General features: G+C 63.5%; 2 protein-coding genes across 5 annotated transcripts; one reads left to right on the top strand and one right to left on the bottom strand.

Moving 5' to 3' along the window:
• The first annotated feature begins 249 nt into the window (after positions 1–249).
• On the top strand, positions 250–13,449 carry CIB2 (calcium and integrin binding family member 2). 4 transcript variants are annotated; one of them, XM_044229794.1, is made up of 7 exons: positions 276–352; positions 1,989–2,743; positions 4,755–4,789; positions 9,026–9,137; positions 10,559–10,706; positions 12,468–12,663; positions 12,826–13,449. In XM_044229794.1, exons 4-7 carry the CDS (start codon positions 9,069–9,071, stop codon positions 12,845–12,847), a joined length of 435 nt encoding a protein of 144 aa, XP_044085729.1. In that variant the 5' UTR covers positions 276–352; positions 1,989–2,743; positions 4,755–4,789; positions 9,026–9,068; the 3' UTR covers positions 12,848–13,449. The 4 variants fall into 4 exon arrangements, with proteins under 4 accessions (XP_044085728.1, XP_044085731.1, XP_044085730.1 ...); XM_044229793.1 differs by lacking the exon at positions 1,989–2,743 and having other exon boundaries at positions 250–352; XM_044229795.1 differs by lacking the exons at positions 1,989–2,743; positions 4,755–4,789 and having other exon boundaries at positions 257–352.
• A 1,753-nt stretch (positions 13,450–15,202) lies between these two features.
• On the bottom strand, positions 15,203–22,073 carry SH2D7 (SH2 domain containing 7). The gene is given in 6 exon segments (XM_044229797.1): positions 15,203–15,376; positions 15,378–16,475; positions 17,621–17,833; positions 18,057–18,222; positions 20,626–20,715; positions 21,893–22,073. Coding segments are annotated over 6 exon segments (1,836 nt in total). The 5' UTR covers positions 22,069–22,073; the 3' UTR covers positions 15,203–15,283.
• Between the last annotated feature and the right edge of the window lie 1,468 nt (positions 22,074–23,541).

Genomic DNA, 23,541 nt, shown 5'->3' with positions numbered 1-23,541 from the left:
CCTTGACCCCGCCCAGCTGGGGGTCCTGCCCCCTCTCGGCCGGAAGTCCCGCTCGCCTTGCCGGAAGTCCCGGCCACGCCCGGCCGGAAGTGTTGGCCACGCCCGGCCGGAGGCCGGAAGAGGCGGCCCCTGACGGGGAGGGCGCGGCTGCCTCAAGGCGGGGCGGAGTCGCCCGGCCCCCTCCGCGCCGCTCCGGGTCGCGCTCCCGCCTCCGGCTGGCCGCGGGGCTGCGGGGCTGCGGGGCTGCGGGGCGGGTCGCGGTGGCCGCGAGCTCGGGCTGCGGCGACGGCCGGCGGCCGCCATGGGGAACAAGCAGACCATCTTCACGGAGGAGCAGCTGGACAACTACCAGGTGAGCCGGCGCCCGCCCTCCTCCGCTCTCCGCGCCGCGTGCGGGCTGCGGACCCTGCCCCTGCTTCAGCTCCAAGCGTGACCTTGGGCCGTGACCTCGAGCCTCCGTTTCCCCACCCTCGCGTTGAGAGCGCTTTCCCGTGGGGGATGCTCGCCGGCGCGCTCGCCCGCCTTCAGCCGCCTTGCTCTGGGCCCTGGCCCGGACGCGACCCCTGCCCCAGCGCCCACCTTGGCACAGAGCTGGCGGGTCATCAGACGCGGGCTGGAGGGAGGAGCCCCTATCCCAGGAAGCAGCCCGGGAGAGCGGGGTCCTGTCCTGTCGGGAGTGAGGCGCAGCTGCCGCAAATGCAGTTCTGAGTTGGGGGCGCCTTGTTGATCCGTAGGGCCCCTCCCGCTGGTCCGGCGTGGAGGTGGTTGCTGCAGGGCGGCGGGCCAGTACCGGTCCACATCTCGTGGTCCCCAGTCCCCCAGCAGCCACCCCCTAAGACCCTTCCAGGACCTCCTGCCTACAGAGTCCCAGAACTGTCCAGACCAGGTGTCCAGAGCCCTCCCACCCGTGGGTGGAGGACGGGGGCGCAGAATGGGGTTCAGGAGGAAGGCCCAGCCCTGACCCCGGGGCCCTGGCCAGCCTCCCAGGCCCCTTCACTGCCCTGCCCACTTGAGCCACCCCCGACTACCCACAGCAGCCGTGACGCGCCAGCTCTTTCTCCCTCCCTTTGCCTGCGTTCTTCCTCCTCCAAGGCCCAAGGGGATGCCTCTTACCCCACTCCCCCCGGGCAGGGGGCCCTGGTTGTGCTGTGGGAGCCGTGAGGCCGCCTGCTGCCTTCCCCAGCTATTAGTTTGGTGGTGGGCTGGACGTGGGAGCCCTCCCATGTGGGCAGAGGTAAAACAGAGGCCCCGACTGTCGGTAGTGGTTGTCAGCTCCACGTGAGGCCCTGAGAAGGCGCAGGGAGCCGCAGTCACGGCCCGGCTGCCGGGTACCAGGCCCTGGAACGGGTCCCTCACAGCCGGGTGCTTTTCATCCCCGTTTCACAGAACAGTAAACAGAGGCTGAGGCACCATTCAGGGCTCTAGCCCAAGGCTCTCTGCATTTGTTTGGGGGCAGGGACTGTGGGTGCTCTTGGTCTTGGAGGCTGGCCGGCCTCCCGAGAGGCCCTCAACGCGGGCAGCTCCTGGGGAGGGCCCTGGTGGGCGGCGGAACACCGCGGGGAAGAGGAGCTTTTGCTTTGCAGGACTCGGCGAGAGTGGCTCACTTGTGCAGGAGGCACTCCAGGGGCAGGGGCCGCGTGGTCCCTGGCGATCAGTAGGGAGACTGCTCAGTAGTGAAGAGTGGCCCGGTGTGGCTGGGGGCCTGGGTTTCCACGCACACCAGCAGGTATTGGGTTACGCTTCTGAGCCAGGCCCAGGGCTGGGTTGTGATCCTCCCGCCACAGCCAGGCAGGCTGGGAGAAATGAGAGCCCCCAGCCCCCGCCCTCGGCTGTCCAGCCAGTCAGGGCCCCAGGTACAGCCACCTCCCCGCCCCTCTCCGGCTCAGAAACCTGAGAGCCCCAGCCCTGTCCCTCGGCTGTCCAGGCAGCCCCTCGCCGGCCAGGGCCCCAGTTATAGCCTTTTCCACCTTCCCCCTCCCCCTCTGCAGGTGCCAGTGATGCCCAAGTTCAGGTTTCTCTCCAGACTTCTCTGCCTTCCTGATCAATCGATCCATCCCCCAGGCCTCTCCCTCCCCAAAGCAGGGCTCCCTGCCTTCCCCAGAACCCACCACTGCCGCTCCGTCCTGGCTCTCTGCTTGCACTCAGGCAGCCCATGATTTCAGCCCTGAGCAAGTCCTGTAGCTCTCCTGGGAGCCCGCCTCTGTCTCCGCCTAAGGATCCAAAGCAAGACCAGACTTTGAATGTGGCTACAAAACCTCTCCTTTGCCGACCCCACCAGCCTACTCAGAACCCTGAGAAGCTTTTAAGGTTCCTGCCATATTCGCCCCCTGGGGACTGCTTCCTGCCACGGGCTTCAGGCAGATAAGTCAGCAGAAGCAGACTGTCCGCTGATGTGTGGCTTCACGGCAGCCTTGCTGGTGCTCAGAGGCGGGCGAGGTTAGGGGAGGCAGGGTCAGCGCCTTCACAGACACCTTCTGCAGCCAGCGGGAAGTTTACCTGCAGAGGCCTGGTTCCTCATCCCATCTGCACGTATTGAGCACCTGTGGTGCGCCGGGCATCAGCACACACAGCGGGAGCAGGACGCCGTCACGTGCAGTGGTCGTGGGTGGACCCTCCAGCAGCAGGCCACGATCAGGAAGCACAGAGGCCCGAGCTGCAGTCAGCCCTTCTGGGCTGCATGTACAGCTAAGAGCAAACCATCAACTTCACGGAACCTCAGTCTTCACATCTATAGAATGGGGAGGTAATGCCTCTCGCCCTGGCCCCCCATCGGCTAGTGGTGAGGACTGAACAGAACTGGATAATCGGAGCCCCAGGGACCAGGCCCGGTCGAGGTGTGGCTCTCAGCCCGGGGTGTGCATGCAGGCATCAGAGTAGCTTTGAAACTGATGCCTGGCTCTAGCCCTGGGGATTCTGCTCTACGGGATCTGTTCCTTGGGGCTGCTGGGGCTGCTGGGGCTGCTGGGGCTAGAGCTAGTGGTGGGGCCGGGGCCGGGGCTGCTGGGAGAGGGCACAGGAGGTTAAACAGCTCCCCAGCTGATTCTGCTCTAGAGCTGAGGCCCTCGACTTAGCCGGCATCAGCACCACTGAAGCCGGAGGATCTAAAAATGCAGATTCCTGCCCCCGCCTTGAGTTTGTGACTCAGTAGGTCTGGAGTGCAGCCTGAGAGGCGGGTGCTGTCCATCCAGGCACCTTGAGGACCATTGAGGGGGACAGATGTAAGTGGTTTGATAAGGGACCAGGATCATATGAGAAACTTGTGCATCTTTGCCTGTAGGGCCCTGGGTCAGGACCCACATACTCTTCAGCCCAGGGCAGAGGAGCAAGGAGAGGAAGAGAGGATAGGCCAGGACGCAGAGACCAGAAGCCAGGGCCTCCCCGTTGGTGGTGATGCTGACACGCCCACCAGGCTGGTTGGGAGAGCCTTGGCCCTTCTCACTGGGCACCTTCAGGCCGCAGAGCCAGCCCTGGGGCTGAGGGGGTTCTGTACCTGGACGACTCAGCTGGGCAGCCTTTGGGACCTGCTGCTGAGATCCGGGGGCTTGAGGAAATCAGTCCACACAGTCCCCGCCTGTGTCTGGGGCCTGCGGGACAGGGCGTTCTCTCTCCATGCTTGTTGGGGTGGGGGGCAGACAGAGGAGCTAGGGCCCACAGCAAAGCCTAGCCCTCCAGGAGAAGCTCCTAGGTTCCTAGAAGGCCAGGGCAGCATGAGGGCTCTTAGTGCAACTCTTGGGTAGCAGCGTGTGGCTCAGAAGGACCGACGGACTACGTGTGGCCTGGAAACGCCCGCCGCTCCCCCACTCAGCTCTCCCAGAGGCGCCCAGTGGGACTGTCCTCAATGCTGGGACTGTCCTCAGTGCTGGGACTGTCCTCAGTGCTGGGACTGTCCTCAGCGCGGTCCAGCTGCTCCGGCGGTTTCAGGTCCCATCCAGCGCAGCAGCCGCGAGCCCCTCGTCGGCCCGCTCTGCACAGCATACTGCCTCGGGGTCTCCGGGCTCTACAGAGCCTCAGGGGCCGCCTGCTCCCATGGGCAACAGCGAGCAAGGGCAGAGGGTCCAGACCGCAGGGGTGAGCACAGGAGCCTTCTGCTGCTGGATCTTTGCGCCGCTGACTTCCCACCGTGGCCTGGCCTGGTAACCGACTGCATCACGGGGCAGGACATCCAGAGCAGGGGGGGACAGCTGAGAGGAGTTTATGACCAGGAGGCCTTAGGACCCGTGTGCTACCCCCACCCGGAGAAACACCTGTCTGAGGGTCCCTGGCAGCCTCCACCCTTGATTCTGTCCCGGTGCCACCAGCCCCTCCCCGCCTGCCTGCCTCCTCGCCGGTCCTGCCCCACACCCCAGCTTCCCTGTGTGACCCCAGCTCTTCTGGTGGCTTCAGAGGTCAGGGAGATGCTGGGGTTTCCCCAGCCTGTGGACCTCGGACTCCCCCTCTCTGCGCTAAGGCTAAGGATGGCGAGCCGCTGCAGCTGAGGCCCTAGGGCCCTTGCTCCAGCTTGTCTCCCAGCCCCTCTCCGTGCTGTCCCGCCGGGCAGTCTGCACCTCGGTGACCTCTCCATCTGCCCATGAATGCTGCTCAACACCATGTACACACTCCCCCCCCCCCCCACCGCCAGGACAGAAGCTTCGGGAAGCAGCGCCTCTTGGCCAGGGGCGGGGCAGGCGAGGAGGAGCGGTATGAGTCTGCGAGATCCCAAGGGAGGAAAGATCCTGGGACTTGCAAGGGACTGTGTGTGTGTTTTCCCTTTGCAGGACTGCACCTTCTTCAATAAGAAGGACATCCTCAAGTAAGTGCGGCTTCCGTCCGTCCCCGTCCACCCGTCCCCGTCCACCCCCACCCCACCCCACCCCCGCCGGCGAGGGGACGGGGCAGGGGCTGGGGCCCTCACGGGGGCTGGCTGTGCTGGCTGGACCTGAGGAGGAGCGTCGTGAGCTCAGGCGGCGGTGGACTCAGAGCTTGCCCCGCCGGCACCCACAGCCCTGTGCCAGGAACCGAGCTCTCCGCCGCTCTGGTCCTGCACACCAGGCGCCATGGTGGGTGGTTCCAGGCTCTGTCACTTAATCCTCGCTGTGACCGCGTAAGAGGAGAACGCTTTTATCGCCACTTTGCAGGTGGGGCTCCGCAGCCGGCCAGAGTCACAGAGCACTGAAGACCCGGCCTCCTCCCGCAGGCCCCTTGCTCTGTCCCCGTGGCCCTGGCATCTGAGGGCCCTCTGGCCCCGGCTCTGATGGCCTCCTGCTCCTGGGAGGTCCAGAAGTCAAGGCCGTGGCCTGCATCCCCGCACCACCCCTGAGCGGCCCACCCGCGGCTCTTCCCTTTCTTTGGGCCTGTCGCTCGTGGCCTTGCCGCAGATCCAGGCTCTTCAAGCCATGTTCTAATTCGTCTGTTTGGCAGCTACGGTTTGGGTTATTGTCTTAGTTTACTTACTGTTCCCGGCGTGCTAGCCCCAAATGTGGACCGTCGGCCAGTCCACAACTTCCAGAAGAATCCATCCCTCCCGGTGCTTTCCGGTGCCGTCTGTCACGGACCGCCCTTCTGTAGACGGGCACCGTCTGCGCCCCCCGGGGGACCTGCTGTTCCTGCCAGCCGTCTTCACACCCGAGGGGCAGACAGCCACAGAGGCCTCTGCTCCAGGCCTGCGCCCACTCTCCTGCCTTCATCCGGCCCGGCGGACTTCGGAGTCCGGTCGGCCCGCTCTTGCATGACCCTGTTGCAGACTACGGTTAAGGTTGTGGTCACTGTGTGCGACAATGGTGACATCGTTGTCACCGTTACGGGGTTCCAAGGAGGAAAAGAGCGGCACTTACCCCACCACCTGAATGTTTCCTATCTTTTTTTTTTTTCTTCTTCTTAAGATTTTACTTATTTGACAGACAGAGATCACAAGTAGGCAGAGAGGCAGGCAGAGGAGTAGGGGGAAGCAGGCTCCCCGCTGAGCCGAGAGCCCGATGTGGGGCTCGATCCCAGGACCCTGAGATCATGACCTGAGCTGAAGGCGGAGGCTTAACCCACTGAGCCGCCCAGGCGCCCTTGAACGTTTCCTCTCTTTTTACACACTTTGAGTTTATTTCATAGTTTGTTGTTTGGGGGGTCTTGGTGGGGTTTTTTTCCCCTAATTGTGAATTGGGTTTTTTATATCTAATTTTTGAATAGGCGGATGACGGAACATAGAAAACTATTTGGCGCTGGATGGCTGCTGAGCCATTTCTCATTGGTAGTCTTTAAACTGACAGTTTTTGGTTTTGGCAAATAACTTGCCTCCTCCTTTCCAGTACTTCCATACTCCGCCTATGTCCCTGACTGGTCACGGAGCCCAGTGCTCTCAGACGGATGCTGTGTGACAACCGTGACAGTGGGTGTCCCACACTCCCGGGGTCTCTGCTAGGTCACTGTTTAAGTACGGGGCTGGGCGCTGGTGTGAAGCAACCCTTTCTTTCTGTGTTACTAAGCATAGAGAGCTTTATTATTGGTAAAAATTGATACTTCATGAATACTTGTGTTAACAAACACTCTACAACCGGAAGCCGTCGGGCAGTGGGTTTGGTCGCAGGCGGCAGCCCCGTCCTCCTGTTCCCGTGCGCCCCCGTCGTGCGGGCACCGTCAGTGTGAACACGGCCTGCGGATGTCTGGGGGTCTTCCCCGTGTCCTTACAACCATCCAGTCGTAAATGCAGCTGCCAAGTTAATAAAAATGGTTTTTAACCTATTGCTGTGACGTGGGGTCCCAGATTTTCGGACACCCGTGTATTCCTGGCAGGCCTCCTCCATGGTCTGAGTGCATGAAGCTTCCAACTCCGTTGGACTTGACGTAGGCGCATCTTGTAAGATTCTAGCACCTGTGTGTGCGCCGTCGGCCCATCCTGGATGCCGCCCGTTGGGGTCAGAGGACAGGGTTCTTGCTAACTCTCTGAGATGAGCGGAGAGGCTCTTACCTGCTTGCCCTGCGCGCTGAAGCACGCCCCACAGGGCAGGGTCCGTCGTGCGGAAGCCTCCAGGAGCGCAGCGGGCCCTGCCTTGGGAGGGGGTAGCAGGGATGCACTTCCTTGTTCCGAGTTTCTCCCACAGTGATTCAGCCTTCCCAATTCGCTTCAAGTTTTCCTAAAAAGAAAAAAAATGGCCATGTCACTTTGTCCTAGAGTCAGGGTGGAGGTTGGCCCCCCCCCACAAGGGGACACGCCACCCTGCCTGCCCTGCGCCCTCTCCCCAGTTCCTCCTGGTGGGGGGCAGCTGAGGTCCCGCTGGCTTCTGTAGTGCCATCTTTGAGCCCCACATGTGAGGACAGTAAGACAGTCCCCATTTTCTGATAGGGAAGTTGACTCACCCCAGGGTCAGACCACCAGCCAGCGAGGTGCGGGCTCCAGCCGCCACCTCACTTGACCCCATGTGACCTTGGAAGGGTCAGGTGATGCCCAGGCGCACGCAGCATCACGCCCCAGCATGTCCAGGGTCAAGGGCAGGGGGCCGGGGGCATAATGTGACAGTTGGAAGTTGAACACAGGGTTAAGTACTCCACCCCAGCTGCCTGAATTGGGGTATGGAGGTCCTGGCTCCGTGTTTGGGGACAGTAATTCCGAAAGCAAGAGCAAAGAAAGCCCTTGAGTGCGCCCGGTGGGGAGTCCGGCTTGGTCCGGTCACCCCGCTGTCTGCTCACGTGCCCCCAGCCAGGGGACGGGCCTCAGCTTGTTTCCCTCCAGCGCTGTGTCTCTAAGCCCCAGAGCTTCATTGTGATTTCGGGGTGTTTACGGGAACCTGTGGCCGGCAGGGTAGGCTTGTGGCACTTTGCTCTGCCTGTGCCCTGCTCGGACTCTGAGCCAGGTGCCGCTGGGCTGGGAGGAGCCCAATGGTTGGAACCTGGAGGGCCTTGGGTTCGAGTCTGGGCCCCACCACTCACTGGCTGGTGTGCTGGGTGGGCACGTACCCCTCGAAGCCTCAGTTTCCTCCCCGGAAACTATGGAGAGGATGACACCTGCGTCTTGGGGTGGTGTGGGAGTGACCTTGAGTTGTCCACAAGGGGCACTGACCGGGAGCAGGGCACAGAGTGAGCACTTGCTAGACAGAGCTGTCGTCACCTGGGGGAGCCAGAGGCACACTTCCGCGCTCTGCTGGAGAGGGCTGGCTGGTTGCCCACAGGCCTGCCACAGGGTCTACCACTCGCAAGCAGACCTGGCTTTGGGGGCGCAGGGCAGGTGTGGGCAGGAGCTCTGGGGCCACCTTGATGCCACTCCCAACAGCCCTGGGCCTCACCTTGGGCAAGGGACCTGCCTCAGTCCCTGCTCAGTGCCCCACACTTGTCCCCCATAAGTTGTACTTGTCTGGGCCTGGGAGTTGGGGGTTATTGTCTGCAATGTTAGGGGCGTAGACACAGAAACACAGGGCAGAAGAGGCCCGAAGAGCCAAGAAAGGGCCTCCACCTGAGTGCTAGGCCGCCCAGGGAGGTGCGAGGAGGTCCCTCACGGCCCAGGGTCCACAGGGGCTTCCTGTGGAGGTGGGGGTGGGTGGGGGTGGGTGGGGGGGGGGGAGGCTGGCAGCTATTCCAGAGACCAGGCCTCGCAGCCCGGCTTGAGGCAGGGGCAGCCAACAGCCAGGTCTTAGCAGCTTTGGGGCCGCAGAATGGTAAAGAGCTCCTGGTCTTTGTTCCCGCCATGGACCCTTAGAGTTGTAGTTGGGGGGTCCTAGACAGACGGCTTCTAGCCTCCTCAGGCCTCGGTTTGCTGAGCTGTGAGCTGGGCCTGCAGTATATCTGCATGGCCAAGGGGACGTGCCTAGCACATAGAAGACCCTTATGGGAGCCCAAAGGGGAACACAAAGGTCTGGTTGTGGACCCCGCAAGTGGGGCCTGGCCTGCGGGGGATGGTGCAAGGGGCCAGGACATGACCTGGTTATTGGCTTCCCTCACAGGTTCCAGCCCTGTGGGCAGAGCAAGGGCCGGGGTGGGGGGGAGTGTGCCATGCACAAGACTGGGGTACAGGGTGGGCCGCACCGGGGTGCACCCCTCCAGCTCCTCCCCTCTGCCTCCCTCGCAGGCTCCACGCGCGGTTCTACGAGCTGGCCCCCAACCTCGTCCCCATGGACTACAGGAAGAGCCCCGTGGTCCACGTGCCCATGAGCCTCATCATCCAGATGCCGGAGCTCCGGGTACGCGCGAGGCTGCTGCCGCCGGGAGGGGCTGGGACGCAGGCCGCTCATGCCCCCAGACCCCAGCTGAGGCTGCTCTGCCCTCCAGGGCTTGCCTGCTCCCCTGCACCCTGAATGCACAGGCTGGCGTGCAGGGGCGGCGCAGGGGCTGCACTCACTCCCCTGCCCCTTGTGCAACGGCCAGGCGGCTCTTCAAGGCAGAGCGTGTCTGCTCTCTTCTTTTGTACGATTTTATTTATTTTTTGAGAGGGAGTGACCGAGCAGGGGGAGAGGGACAAGTGGACGCTGAGCGCAGAGCCTGGCACGGGGCTCCATCTCGTGGCCCTGAGATCATGACCCAGCCCAGTCCGAGTGTCCCACGCTTAACCGACGGAGCCCCCCAGGCGCCCGCTTGTGTCTGCCTTTGTAGACGGATCTTCCGCCTTGTCTGGCTTTTGCCTCTCACCTCCGGTCACCCCCCATCACCCTTCTCAGACCTGCCGATCTCGTCAGAAGGCCGCTGGGGGTCCGCAGGTCTGGGTGGAGGGGGCGAGATTCCGTTCGCCCGCGGACGCTGCTGGACCTCAGACCACATGTGTGTTCGACGGGAAGGTTTCATTTCATGAGTTCCAGTGCCCGCCAGGGGTAAGGGAGACTGGTGTTCAGGGCACAGCTGCATCCCGCTGTGAGATGTTGCCAGGAGCCCCTGGCCAAGCCTTGGATGTGTGACTCAGGGTCAGGGCACCATGTAGCGTCCTTTCTGGTCTCTGTTCCAGTTGTGACCTCTATCCTGAGGGACAGTGAGGCCCAGGCTTGGCCCTGACGTGTGCCTGCCAGCCTAGAGAAGGGCCTGAGCGCCGGCCCGGAGGTCACTCGGGTGTGGGGCACTCTGGCCGCTAGGCAGGTGGTTTCTGAGTCTCCTTGGCCCGGCACAGAGTGGGGGCGGCCAAGCCCACTTGGGGTGGGGACTCCAGGAAGAGGGAGCCCCGGAGACCTGGGACCAGAGGACGGAGTTGGGGTGTGGCTCCTGGAGCGGCAGGCCCCCGAGCAGGCTGACAGTGGCCTGGACTCTGACTAGCCCCCCCGAGTCTTGCCATTTGTCCTCCCCTTTCTCCGAGCCTTGGGGGCCCCACTTCTGCCTCCCATGACCTTGGCCTGAGCTGGCCTAGCCCAGGGCTGTCTGAGACGAGAGGGTGTCTGGTGAGCCCAGCTTGGCCTCACCAGCTCCATGCTCGTCTGAGAAACGTGACCGGAGGAGCCCGGGCGCCTGGCCGCGCACCGCCCCCAACCCCCATCACGCTTTATTCATCCCGTCACACACCGGCCGAGCTGTGCCGGCGGCCGGGGGGGCGCACTTGTCCGAGGCCACACAGGCCTAGCGGTCTCTCTGGGGTCCGCCCAGTACCCTGTGCCCACGCGACCGCTGTGGCTGTTTCCTACAGGAGAACCCCTTCAAGGAAAGGATCGTGGAGGCTTTTTCTGAGGACGGCGAGGGGAACCTCACCTTCAACGACTTTGTGGACATGTTCTCTGTGCTGTGCGAGTCAGCTCCACGGGAGCTCAAGGCTAACTACGCCTTCAAGATCTACGGTGGGGGCCTGGAGGGGTCTGGCGGGGGCCGGGGGGGGTTGTGTTTGGGGATGCGGGGTCCTGGGGGCTGTCTATGGACAGGCGTGCCCAACGGACGGAGCAGCAAGGAGGTGCCAGGCCTCCAGGAGCAGAGACCCAAGCGGTGTGAGCCGAGGGAGGTTGCAGGTCAGGCTGCAAGGAGCCAGCCAAGGAGCTTAGACCAGGCACCTGGGGCTCTGGGGCCACTGCAGGCTTTGGGTGGTGGGCGTGTACGCCAGAGGCCAGGGGCTGGAAAAGGCACCTGGGCCAGGCAGCGGGGCTCCCGGGGCTGTGGTCACACCAGGCCCCAGAGGAGAGAACTTGGCACAGCTGGCCTGTACCCCCATGGGGACACCCAGTTCCAGGGCGGGGCTGGGCCTGAGCTACAAAAGACCTTGTGTGTCCCAGCACCTTTGACCAGCCTGTGGCTCCGGGCCGCTCGGACTTTTTCCTTTTGTAGCCACCGTGCTGCCCTCCGGGGCCTGGTCTCGGTGCGCGCAGCACCCCGTGTGTGTGTCAAAGCACTGCATCCGCGGGCCCGCCCTCCCCGCGCCACGCCCCACCGCACCCGCCACCCTCTAGCCTCGGACCCCTGGCAGCACGCGTGGGGCATGCTGTTGTCTGCCCGTGAGGGTCGTGGGGGGCAGGTGGGGACAGATTCAGGGGTATCCAGACTCTCTGCTGCCCCAGCTGTGGGACAGAGTGGGAAGGCCAACTGGGACACGGGCTTGGGTGTTGGGGAGAGTCGCGTCAACGGTCACCCCCTTCCTGGGCCTCAGCTCCTTCCCATCAAAGCGGCACAGGAATGCAGCCGGCTGGGCAGCCAGCACGTCTCTGTAGAGCTTTCTGGGGGCCCCTTCGGGAGCCGAGGGAAATCCCACCCATGCCTGCCCACCAGTCCTGAGATGGGCCATGCGGGTACCTGTTTCAGGGCTGGGCTCAGGGTCTAGCCCTGACCAGGGGTGTCCCTTTGGGTCACGTGCTCTCTGCAAGACCCTGTTTCTTCACATGTGCATGACCTGGACCCACCAATCCACTGCATGGGTGGTGCCAGGAGGCAGAGCCCCTGCCGTTCCCGCGGGCCGCCACACTCCTCATCCCTGCCGTTCGCGTCAGGGTGCGGCCAGCGGCGGGGTCCCTGTAACCTAGAAAGCCCCCCAGAGGCGGTGTTTGATCTGAAACCTGAGAAGAAATGGGAATTTGCTGGACAGACCAGTGGGGGGGGGGCGGAGATCTGGCAGCCGAGCTAGACGTGGCGTGCGGGGTGTCAGGGTCACTGCAGCGAGCCGGGTGGCTGTACTTGGGGCAGCGGTAGTGCCGTCTGCCAAGCAGACTGGAGCCGTGCGCCCCGCTCTGTGCGCGGCGACCAGCCTGGGCCTCCCTCTGAGGGCTCCCGAGTCTCCTGACCACCGCCACGCCTGGCAGGGGGCCGCAGGAGGCCACATGGTGCTTTTGGGAGAACGTGGCCATGGTGGATGAGCACTTAGCGGCAGACACACCTGTCCTGACTCCCCCTCCACGCAGCACTCTGCCCTTGGCTCGGTGGCTTGGCCTCCTGGGCCTCAATTTCCTCTGCTCCAGCGGGAGCACAGGGCCCACCGTCCCAAGCCTCAGACTCAGACTTGGAAGGGTCTCGGGCCAGGTTTGGACCGAGGACCATCACAGGGTCTTACGGGGTCATGAGTGTCGACTCCTCAGATGTGCTATTTGGCTTGGGCCTGAGCACCCTGCCCCCGCCCGCAGACTTCAACACGGACAACTTCATCTGTAAGGAGGACCTGGAGCGCACGCTGGCGCGGCTCACCAAGTCAGAGCTGGACGAGGACGAGGTAGTGCTCGTGTGTGACAAGGTCATCGAGGAGGCCGACCTGGACGGCGACGGCAAGCTGGGCTTCGCGGACTTTGAGGACATGATTGCCAAGGCTCCCGACTTCCTCAGGTGAGGCCCGGCGGCTGGGGCTGGGGTTTCCGGCGACAGCTGGGCTCCCGCTCACCCCCCCTGCCCGGAGGTCAGCTGTGTCCTTCGCATCCTCCTATGGGACCGTGCCCTGGGCCGGGGGCCAGTGGGACTCCTGCTGAGGGGCCCTAATTCTCTTTCTAGCACCTTTCACATCCGGATCTGAGAACACTGGTGAGGACGCGGGGGCCCTGAAGCTGACCCTCTGGCTGTCCTGTCTACACGAGCGTGACCTCCGAGCTGCCCGGAATAGAGGCTGTGGCCTCTGGGCTTAGACCCACCAACATTTCCTCGGCCCTTTCAGCAAAAAATTCCTTAACCAGGGAAGGGGGCTGTGGGGAGCAGGGCCCTGCCATAGGCCATCTGTCTGGGCCCCCAAGCCCTCTGGACCCCCGTCCTCTCCCCGTCAGAAGTGGCCCCACTAGGAGGGGACAGCAAGACCTCACAGGGCAAGGGCTCCAGATGTGTCCCAAGTCCTGGGCGGGTGTCCCAGTCACCCAGGGCAAAGTGAAAAGGGAAAGAGGACAAGGTTTCATGAGCTATGCAAAACTCACAGCTGGGCTGCCCCCCTGGCCCCCCCAATGTGAAACTGTGTGGACAGTGGGTCAAGGGCTCTGTCCCTGTCCCTGGCTGTGAGGCCTGGGCATCCCATGTTCTGCACCGCCCCCCAAAGATGTGGAATTCTCACTGGTGCGTGCTGTCCACACATTTGTGAATTCCCGGTAGTAAAGCACTTTGACGTCCCTGTGCTCTCTCTGCCGACGTTAAGACGGGCTCAGTGGTCCCTTTCTCCTGCCCTTAAAATCCCACATTGAGTGGGTCACCTCGGCCCAGCGTTGCCTTCCTGCTTTGGACACTCACGTTTATTTCAGTGCTTGTATTTTGGAGAGGGAAACACATTGCCTCAGACCCCCAGGTGAGCCCCACAGGAGACATTAGTGAGAACCGTGTCCATTTCCCTGTGACAGTAGAGCTCGTGGGGAGACTTGACGGAACGCTAACCATGAGTCCGACATGGGGCTGCTTGCCGCAGGCTCCCGGGAGGCAGGGGCTCCCGAGGGCTCGCTCTTCATGGGGAGAGACGCTAAGGGGACATTACCCCCAGGTGTGAGGCGGGCCAAGGCCACTGAGGGACATGGGTAGGCAGGGTGGGGGCCACAGTGCTCCTTCTGGGGACAGTCAGTTTGTTTTCTGCCTCTGGGGACTGTGGGCGGGGAGCAGAAGACAAGCTCCCTCACACAGGTGGGGACGTGGGGGACAAGGGGAAGTGGGACAAAGCAGGAAGGACCCTGGGGGACGGGGATCCAGGAGTGCCTGTATCCAGAGCTGTTGTGTGGGCCTCCTGGCATGAGAGCCGTCCCTCGGGGCCAGGACAGGTGGGAGCCAGAGGGCAGGGGAGGGTGACCTTGTCGAACGGATGGGCAGTCCACACCCGACTGGCTCCAGAAACGCCCAGCACCAGGTCTCGGGCAGACCCCGGCAGGCAGGCTCTGGGTGTGTGCTCAGAAGCTAACCAGAACCTCAGGCAGCGTACTCCCCCTCTGCAGACCTTGGTTTCTCCATCTGCAGCACAGAAGGGTTGGGTGAGGGCCTGGCGGGACCGGGTGGCAGGGGGCAGAGAAGCCAAGGGAGCCGCTGCTGGGAGCCCAGCGCCTTCGGGCCGGAACTCTTGCCTCAGAGGCTTCTGAACCCCGCTGCTGGGAGGGCCCCCGGCACGGGAGCTGGCTTGGGTCTCAGCTCAGAACGGCCACCCCAGCCCAGGGCCCGCCTGGGCTCCGTGAGTGGTCAGGGAGCCCAGGCCTCAGTTCATCTTGGAGGTGGGGTGCGGCCCTGCCTGTGGTCAGCCCAGCCCTCCGCCTCTCCGGCCCTGACACCCCCCCCCCACTCCTCTCGGGGGAGGGGGAGGGGCCGGGGAAGCCCACCGGTGAGCTGCTGGAGGGGAGCTCGGCGCTCAGGACTTGTGCTTCTTGTCGGTGAAGAGGAGCCTCCAGAGCTGGTGGGGCTGCAGAGAGGGCGGGGACTCGGGGGCCTGGAGGCCCTGGGCGGAGAGAGGCGCGGCGCTGGGCGGTCGCTGGGGCCCAAGCCCAAGAAAGGCCTGCTGGGAGGATTGCTGGTTGTTCGTGAGCCTCGCGGTGCCAGAAATGGCACCGCCCGCCCCCAACCCCACCCCGTTCTGGGTGAAGGACCTGTGGTCTTCTGAGAAGGCTAGGGGAGGAGGGGGTCTGCAAAAGGAGGGACGGGAGAGGATGTGAGCTTGGCCGTGGGGGGGGGGGGGGCGGGAACTGCCGTGGATGTGGCTTCAGGGTTCCTCGAGGGCCTGCCCGCCAGCGGGGCCTGTGGTCCCAGCAGCGCCTGGACCTCTGTGGTGCCCCGCACTGCACTGGGTGAACACCCCGCCCCGGGATGTGTGGGAAGGCCTTTCAGCAAGGACCTCCGGTTTCGCTGCCCAGACCTCGAGGGTCTGCGTGAGCTGAGGTCCGAAGCCGTCCCCGTGAGGAGTGGACCCTCCCTGCCCACTGGCTCGGGCTGCAGGTAGAGCGTGCTGGGGCAGAGGGTGCCTGCGCCCCGTGGGAGCCCCTGCCCTCCACTTCCCCCCCGGTCCTCAGAGCAGAAACCCTCTATTTGACAGCTCTGCCAGGCTGTCTCTGGGCTGCGTCCTGAGCGGGGGAGTACGTCTAGCCTTGCCCTGGGGCCTCTAGACAATTGTATAGAGGAAGAGAGGGAGGTCCTGGGTCGAGTTGCTGAAGGAAAATGAGCAGTGACCGCAGTGTTTGGGACGTAGTCTCAGGAAGGCCTGCCAGGGAAGCTGCCTCCCCGGAGCCACGTGGCTGGGGGCGCCTGGGCCACAGTGAGGGTCTGGCACAAGTGGCTTGGAGGACGCCAGGACTCTTGGTCTGCAGAGAAAGCCCTCAGAAGGGCCTAGAAGACCACACCTTACATTCAAGCTGAGCCACAGCCCCTCCCACCACCTCCAAGCACATGTTACTTCTAGAAAATCCTGGGCCCCTCGGAGCAGCCGCAGTGACCCGACCTGCTCGTACATGAAGGCCACTGATCCCTCTCACCAGCCGGCGCTGGCAGCCGCCCCACCCCCCTGTGGCGCCCACCTTGTGTGTCCGTCCAGTCTCCTTGCTCCTGGCTGCTGGGATTTGTTCATAGGTGTTCCCGGGCTCAGGGAGCTCTGGGGCCCCTGAGAGCCTCTTGTAGCCATGGTCTGTGGATCCTGGTGGCCTGCTAGTTGGAGGACTGGTCCCGGGACATGGGGGCCTGGGTGAGCCCCCCCAGCGCACTGGGACCTCCGCATAGGCACTGCCTTCTTGGTCTGGCTCGTCCCCGGGCTCCGACAGGGGACCTTCTGTCTGCAGGAGCTGATAAGTGTCTGCAGAAGCGCCCTGGGAGCCTGGCTGAGCCCTGTGGCTCAGCTTTGGAGATGCCTGGCTCCAGGGAGTGGCGGAGGATCCCAGGGCCTCAGAAGTGGGGGGCAGAAGGTGGCCCCGGGCTGTGGGAGGCCCTGTGGGACCCTGCTCAGGACTCACCCCAGAGAAGGCAGGCCCCAGGCCATCAGGCCTGTTCTGACCTCCAGCCGAGAGTCTCTTGAGGGACTCCTTGCCTGGGGAGCTGGGCTGGCTGCCCCCTGGAGCTGGCCTGGGTCTGCCGGACGCCTCTGGGCCCAGGCCTAGCTGCGCCTGGTTCAGCTTCCTCGGGTCTGAGTAGATACTGTTGTTGGGGCTTCCAAAGGACTCATCCAGAAGGGAGGCACCCCTCTCAGGGAGGGGAGGCACCTTCCCGGGGACCTGGGGAGACAGAAACAGAACCCCTGGAATGCTCTCCCATCGCTAAGGTGCCCTCAGGTGAACGGGAGCTCTCGGCCAGCCGCAGCCCCTGTCCTGGCTCAGTTTACCTCACTGTCCTGTCCCTGTCAGCCCCCACACTCCGAGTCGAGTCTTTCCTTGGCATTGGAAGCCAGCAGGCACCACCCAAGCTCATCCTGCCCTGTCCTCCCTCCCAAGTGCTCCACTGGCCCCTCAGAGCCCCTGAGCCCCTCCTCTCACTGCTTCCCCTCCCTTCAGAATAGACTGTCACCCCCAAGGCTGCCATTTGTGTGTTTATTCCCTAAATGCTGGCTGGGCACCAACTCTGGGCCAGACATGGTTCCAGCTGCCAAGGACTTGATGGGCAGCAAGGCCTACTCTGAAGTCTGCTTTCTACCCTGGGCGATGGACAGCAGACCAGTCTGTTACATGGTTTCATGTGCCTGACACATAGGCTAGCATGTCACAAGATGGTAAGCTGTCAGGTCGTGACTGGTCCCATGAATGGGATAGACAGAATGACAGGTGGGAAGGGGTCTTTCCTGCAGTCTTGGCCCTTCTGGAGAGATGACATGCAAGCAGAGAAAGGAGGGCAAGCAGCTATCTGGGAGGGAAAGCATTGCAGCAAAGGTAAAGCAAGTGCAAAGGCCCTGGGGTGGGAGTAAGATTGGCATGTTCTGGGAAGGTGCCAGAGAGGTCGGAGAAGAGGGTGCAGAGGGGAGGTAGCAGGACCCCTGGTGAGGCCCCCCGTGGACCCTGGGAAAGGCTTCATCTTGTTTCCAAACGTTAGGAGAGGCCTGGGGCATGCTGTGTTCTGCTGCATAGGAGGAAAAGCTCTCTGAGCCCCTCCTAGGGGTGCTGTGGGGGAGAATGTCCTCTCATAGACACCACCTCGCACCTCATTCCCCTATAGTTCAGAGGAATTTCAGGCCATTTCCTGCCCATTTTCTCATTCAAGCCTCAGAAGAACTGTAGAAATGGTAAACTGAGCCAGCCCCAGCAGGCCAGAGGCGGCCCAGGGGTGGGTGAGCCCACACCTCTGAGCCTGGAGCTCAAGCCCCAAAGGCCTAGGCCAGACCTGTGGGCCTGGTGCATGCCGGACCCACTGGGCTCCCGAGGCCGCTTACCACCACGCCCCCCTCCTCCGAGAAGCTGCAGGAACTTGCATCCTGGCTCTTCTTGGTTTGGAGGAAGGAGACCTGTGGCTTGGGGCAGGGGCAGGGGCTGGCAGCCTCGTCCAGGACCGCTGCTGGCGAAGCTGTGACGGCTGGGTTGTCCGGGCCCAGATGGGTGTGGTGGAGGCCCAGGGTGATAGCATCATATAGATCATTGTCCTCCGGCTGGGCAGTGGGGGCACAGCGGGAGCGTGGTCACGCGCTCCCTGCTGGCCTCCCACGGCCTGCCACGGAGGGACCCACGCAGGCTCCGCAGGGCCCTGACTTCAGGGAAGGTGCTTCCTCAGCCCACCCTCCTCAAACCCTCCTCAAAGGGGACCAGGACTCTGCACTGAGTGCCTGGGGGCACCCCGCCCCACCCCTGCACACCCCGGGTAGGGGTGCCTACCCGCGGGCAGGCAGCAGACAGGGTCTCCCCAAAGGGCTCCAGCTGCACCTCCTGGTAATGGCGTACGAGGTCGGCCAGGGTGCCGTGGCTGTGCGTGTCCCCCGAGACCAGGTAGCGCCGGTCCCGCTGCTGGTTGATGACGAAGTGCCGACAGCGGTCGCTGCCCCTGTTAAGGCAAGCAGGTGTGGCCAAGGGCGGTCCAGCCTCGGCGCCAGCACCCGCCGGCCGCACAGCCCTCCGTGTGTCCCTCTGTAGCGGGACCTGGAGTCCCGGAGCCCAGCCTCGCGGGTGGCCGTGCCGGGTCGGGAGCCGGGGAGTGGCTTCCAAACACGGGCCTCAGGTGGCAGGGAAGCCCCCGGGTCCGCCCGGTGGGGCGAGGGCGGCACCCAGCGGGGCGCCACAGTGCCCGGCAAGGCGATGTTTTAGAGAATCAAAGTCCACGATGAACAGAACCCCGAAATCTTCGACCAAAGCGTGGTCCGGCCCTGCACTTCCTCGGCGCGCCCCAAACCCCTGGACTCCCGGCCCCGCCCCCAGGCGCGGGTCCATGGCCGCCCTCCCGGGGGCACGTCCTCCCGGCGGGACGGACCGCTGCTGCAGTGAGGCGCCCGCGTCCGCAGTGCGCACAGCGACGGTTCCCGCACCGGAGCGCTCCCGCCCGCAGGCCCCTGCCCGGCCCCGCGCGAATGCGGGGCGTCCCCTCCTGAAGTCCCGGGGCCTCGATCTCCCGCCCGGCTCCTCGCCCCAACCCTCCGTCTTAGAGCGACCGGGTCCGCGCCCGGCGAGCGTCCCGCCCCGATGCCGCGAGGTCCCCGGCGGGCAAACACGCGCGTCCGCCCCCGTCTCCGCGCGTCGGCTCGTTGGCAGACTCGGCTCCGCCAGGAGCGCAGCCGCCGCGGGCATCCTCGTGCGCGGCTCTGGGGGCGCAGGGGCGGCTCCCGAGCAGACTGCAGCGCGGGAAGCGGGGGCTGCGGGGGCGCCGCTGTGCCGCTCGGCGGATCCGGGCGGATGTTCTCCGAAGCCCCTGCGAGCCGTGCGGGAGCCGAGCGGCGGAGCGCGCCCTCGCCGGACCCTCGCGGCTGCTCCTCCCGCCGTGCGCCCACTTGGGCTGCGTTCGTACTTCCCGGGAGAGGGACGCCGCCGGTCGCCAGGCCCGTTGCCCTCCGCACAGCCCCGTCTGCGAAGCGCATTCCAGCCTTTCCCCCTTGTGTACCGCGTCGTCTCTGTCCCAGGGGTTCTCCGCAGCTCCTCGGGTGTTCTGCCCTCGCTAGACGCGCGCACTACGATTCGTAACTTCTCCCGAGACTTTGGTTTGTCCTTTTATTCACTTGGCTTCTTCTGAAGAGCCATCTTCTGAAGTTTTAATTGTAAAGAAACCCCCGTGTCCACCTTCTCTTTCATGGTTAGTAGGTGTGGTCTTAAGGAATCTTTGTCTTTCTCTAAGTCTTGAAATTTTTTCCTGTTTTCTTTTAGAAATGTCCTGCTTTGTTTTTCTCACTCAGGGCTGTGATCCTGCTAGAATTTGTTGACTTCTGTGTATGGCGTGAGGTGGGGGGTCATTGTTTTCCATCTGGATATCTGACTGCTCCCGAGCTTCTTGCTGGAAAGACCTGCCTTTCCCCACAGAACTGCTGGGAAGCAGGTGACCACAAGCGCGGGACTGTTTCTGGACACCAGGGAGCCCACGGGTCCATCTACCCATCATGGACCTCTGAGCAATTGTATAAGTTGGCATCCCACCCAAGCTGTGTTCAGGACAAGGAGCCATGATGCTGAAAAGACATTTGGAAGCTGCCGAGCTCACGTGTTTCAAAGTGCTTAGGTAAGTACCTGGCACACAGAATAACAATTCCCATTTGGGTAGAACTGCCGTTTGTTTGGTCAATAGGACATTCAGCCCCTGTGCCAAGCATGTTTCAATGTGTAAACCTGTCCTACCCATTCAGCGATCCTGCTACGTCTGTACTACAATGTTTCCACCCTACAGATGGAGAGACAGAGGTACAGGGATACCCTTGCACAAGGTCAGGATTGGGGCAGTCTAAGCAGGAGGTAACTTTGAATCTGATCTGAGGCCTTTGAGGTGCATGGGAACCCTGGCCTTGCTTCCTGATGGGGAGGAGGCTTCTCCCTTCCTCCAGCTCTGCCTTCCCGGACCCAAACTCCTCTCCAACCCGGGCCTGATGTCACCACCTCCCTCGGCTTTGTGCTGGTCGTCCTGCCCTCTGTTTTGTATCGTAGCCTCATCCTTTCAAGGGTTCCCACGGGCCTCACCCGTCCAGGCTCTGTCTTTAGGTACTGCATCCACAGCGGGACCCTGACCAGACGGCCCTGCCCTCCTGCGCAAGCCCTCCTCCCCAGGAACCCGCTGCCCCCGCCCCTTGTAGCTCCCCCAATGCCCCCTGCCCGCTTCCTCCGAAGGCTGCTGCCTCCCATCCCGTGGCCAGTGCTGCTCAGTGACAGAGGGAGGCATGGGGGCTGGGGGAGCCGGCGCCCAGGGAAAGCCAGGCGGTGTAGGCTGTGGGGGCAAGGCGGGCTCAGGGGCCTCGCTGACAGCTCCCTCTCCTACCTGTAGGACAAGATGTAGCCAGTAGCCCGGTCGCTGAGGCGGATGAGGAAGGAGCCGAGAGCTTTGTCCCCAAGCAGCTGCTCCGTCTGCCTGGGCAGAGGATGTGTAATTAACAGGGGCCCGTGCCTGTGTGGCAGCAGCAGTGGGCGGACTCAGCCTGCCCCAGAGTCGCTGCTGGCCGCTCCCTTGGGTACAGATCGCCAGCTCTCCACAGGGGACTCTCAGACCTGCAGCTGCTACTGTGGTCTGGGTGCACTTGAGCATCCAGCAAACTCCCGACTCGGGGTTGGGCTGGGCCTGAGTGCTGAGGCCCCCATGCACCACCCTCCCCTGTAGCCTCACCGGCAGGTACAACAGCCACTGACCCTGGCTGCCCACTCTCCACCTGAATGTCTCTGTAGTAAGAATGAATCTCTTAGGTCTGGGGGGCTCCCTGCCACAGGACCACTGTACGGTTGTGCAGGCTGTGCGCAACACACGTTTCTACCAGGAGAAGGTGCTGTTTTGCCCCGAGCTTGATTGCAAGGGCCATTCCTAGACTCTCATCTCCCTCCATGTCCCTTCCAGCCCGAGGCAGCCACGGCCATTTCTGAATGGCGGCAAGTATTCTGGGGAGGTGATGGAAAGTTCCAGCTCTCTTCTGGTTTGGCAGTCCCCGGACCACCTGCTCGCTCAGTGCTTACCAAGTGCCGGCTTCACGCAGGGCCCGCGCCAGAGTTTGCAAGCCCAGCACTAAATGAAAGTGCCAAGCCCCTCACTCGAACATCGAGCCTCTCCAGACGGTCAGGGTTAGGGTTAGAGCCGCACACCAAGCGTGGCCAGCCCTGGTTGACGGCCGGCGCTGAGCCGGGAGCGCCAGGGGGAACCTGCCGCTCCTCTGTCTCGTGCTCAGGCTGCTGGCAGGGGCCGCGCAACCCGAACGCCGGCCCCATGCCGCCTGCACAGTGGGGCAGCGCACGTCCAGGCTGGCCCAGGTCAGCGCCCACTCAAGACAGCGCTCACCCTCCCTGACGAGTGTCCGGCTTGCATGACAGAAGAGATGACAGCCCTCCAGTCCTTGGTTCTCCAGGACGGGTCCCAACGCACCCTGCGCCCGCCCCGTCCCTCTGCTAGACCACCCTCAGAGTGGCCCAGCACTCGCCTGCCCTGCCCACGTGGCGCCCCTCAGTCTGCTCCCTGCCTGGCCCAGGGGGGCCGCAGAGGCCCGTCTTGTCCCGGGGGGGGGGCCCAGGCAGCTCTCTCACGGCGGGGGACGGGGCAGCCTTACTTGCGGGTGATGAATCCGTGAAACCAGGGGGGCAGGGTTCCATCCTGCAGGATGAAGGGTGCCTGTGTCTCCGTGAACCATGTCAGGGCTAGTTCCTGCAGCCTGGCGAGGGCCTGGCTGTCCCCCACCTCCCGGGGCCCCCTCTGCAGGCACGGCTGCTTCGGACTGCCCTCCATTCTGGCCGGCTAAGTGGGAGCAGTGGGCAGACCACCCACAGGCCTCTATATCTCTGGGTGCCCCGCTCATTTGCCTGAGACCTTGCCCGCCCCAACGCCCAGCCACCCCCACACACAGGAGCCCTATTGTCACTGCTCCTTCCTGACTCCGGGGCGGGCACCTTGTGTGGCCGGAGACACTGCGGGGAGCGTCCTATGAGAGCGAGGTTGGGGGGTCTGGATTGCAGGGGAGACCTCGGACTTCTTGACCCCTCCCCCCCAACCCCCAGCCTCTGCCTCTGCCTCTGCCAGGCCCTGGCTAAGGTCCTCAGCCCAGCAGCTCTCAGTAAAGCAGGGGCTTAAATTCCCTCGGTCCTCGTGGATGCCGCTTGTACTTTGGTGAAGTTCTGCGCTGATGGCGCTCTCCTCTCAAGATGCATCGAGTGCCTGCCGTGCGCCGCGTGCCCCGGCCCGGGGAATCGGGTTCACAGCGGGGAGCGTCTCTCCCTCATGGCGTGGACACGGACCATTGATAGTCCACGGACAGAACACGGTGTCCAGTGTGATGGGCAACCCAACAGCAGCGGGGGGAAGAGGGCGTGGCTCCTGTCCCTAAGGGGTGGGGTCAGGGGTCAGGGGTCAAGTGGGGGTCTGGCCAGGAGCAGGCAGGTGCCGGGGGAGGGGAGAAGAGAGGCTGCTCACCTGCGGGGGGACGGGGGGGGGTCTTTGCTGGAGGTCTGGGAGAACAGCCCAGACCTTGGTGGAGCTGATGGAGACAGACCTCGTGTCACAAGCATTTTGAGAGCCCTGTCCCAGTGTGGCTGATTTTCACCCGGACGCCGTCTGTTCTGCTATGTGCATTTAAAAGCGCAATTCTGAGAAGTTTAGGGGCGTCGCCAGACCCCAAAGGGGAAGCTGGGGGAGCTGGGGTCTGACGCAGAGGCGGTCTGCTGCCCAACTGAGGTCCGGCACGTATTCAAATGCAAAGAAATGTGTTTTTATGATTTTCCATGAAGCACTCTCTCCCCACCTCCCTTTCAGGCACTGCTGTCCTGGGCAGAACCTGGTCATTTGCATAGGAAGACAAAGGCGTTTTGTGCCCTACCGACCAGGGTGAGGATCCCCAGTGGGGCCAACAGGCCAGAGTCTATCTGTGCTCAGATGACAGGCCAGGCCCAGGTCTGGGGCCATCGGGGGTTCTGTGAGGGGCTGTGGGAGGGTGCTCTCTGACAGCGTCGCAGACCCTGCTGCTCAGTCCCCGCCATGGTCACCTGCGGGGACACTGGTGTGCCCGTGCCCCTTCAGTTCTGCTCCCTGGGACACCAGGAGGGGCTTGGCCTGGGACCCTGGTCCCCGCTGGCTGGCTCTGCAGCTCTGAGGTCAGTCCTAACCCTCACCACCTCTTGGTGCCCTCATCTATATAAATGGAGGGGAGAAACCACCCGGGTAGGGTTTGGGGCATCAGAAGCCTGTGCGCGCAGGCCGGTGGCTAGA

This window comes from Neovison vison, chromosome 13, assembly GCF_020171115.1.
Source record: "Neovison vison isolate M4711 chromosome 13, ASM_NN_V1, whole genome shotgun sequence".
Lineage (NCBI taxonomy): Eukaryota > Metazoa > Chordata > Mammalia > Carnivora > Mustelidae > Neogale > Neogale vison.
The sequence above is the reverse complement of the archived record's forward strand: the minus strand, read 5'-3'. Positions and strand labels throughout refer to the sequence as shown.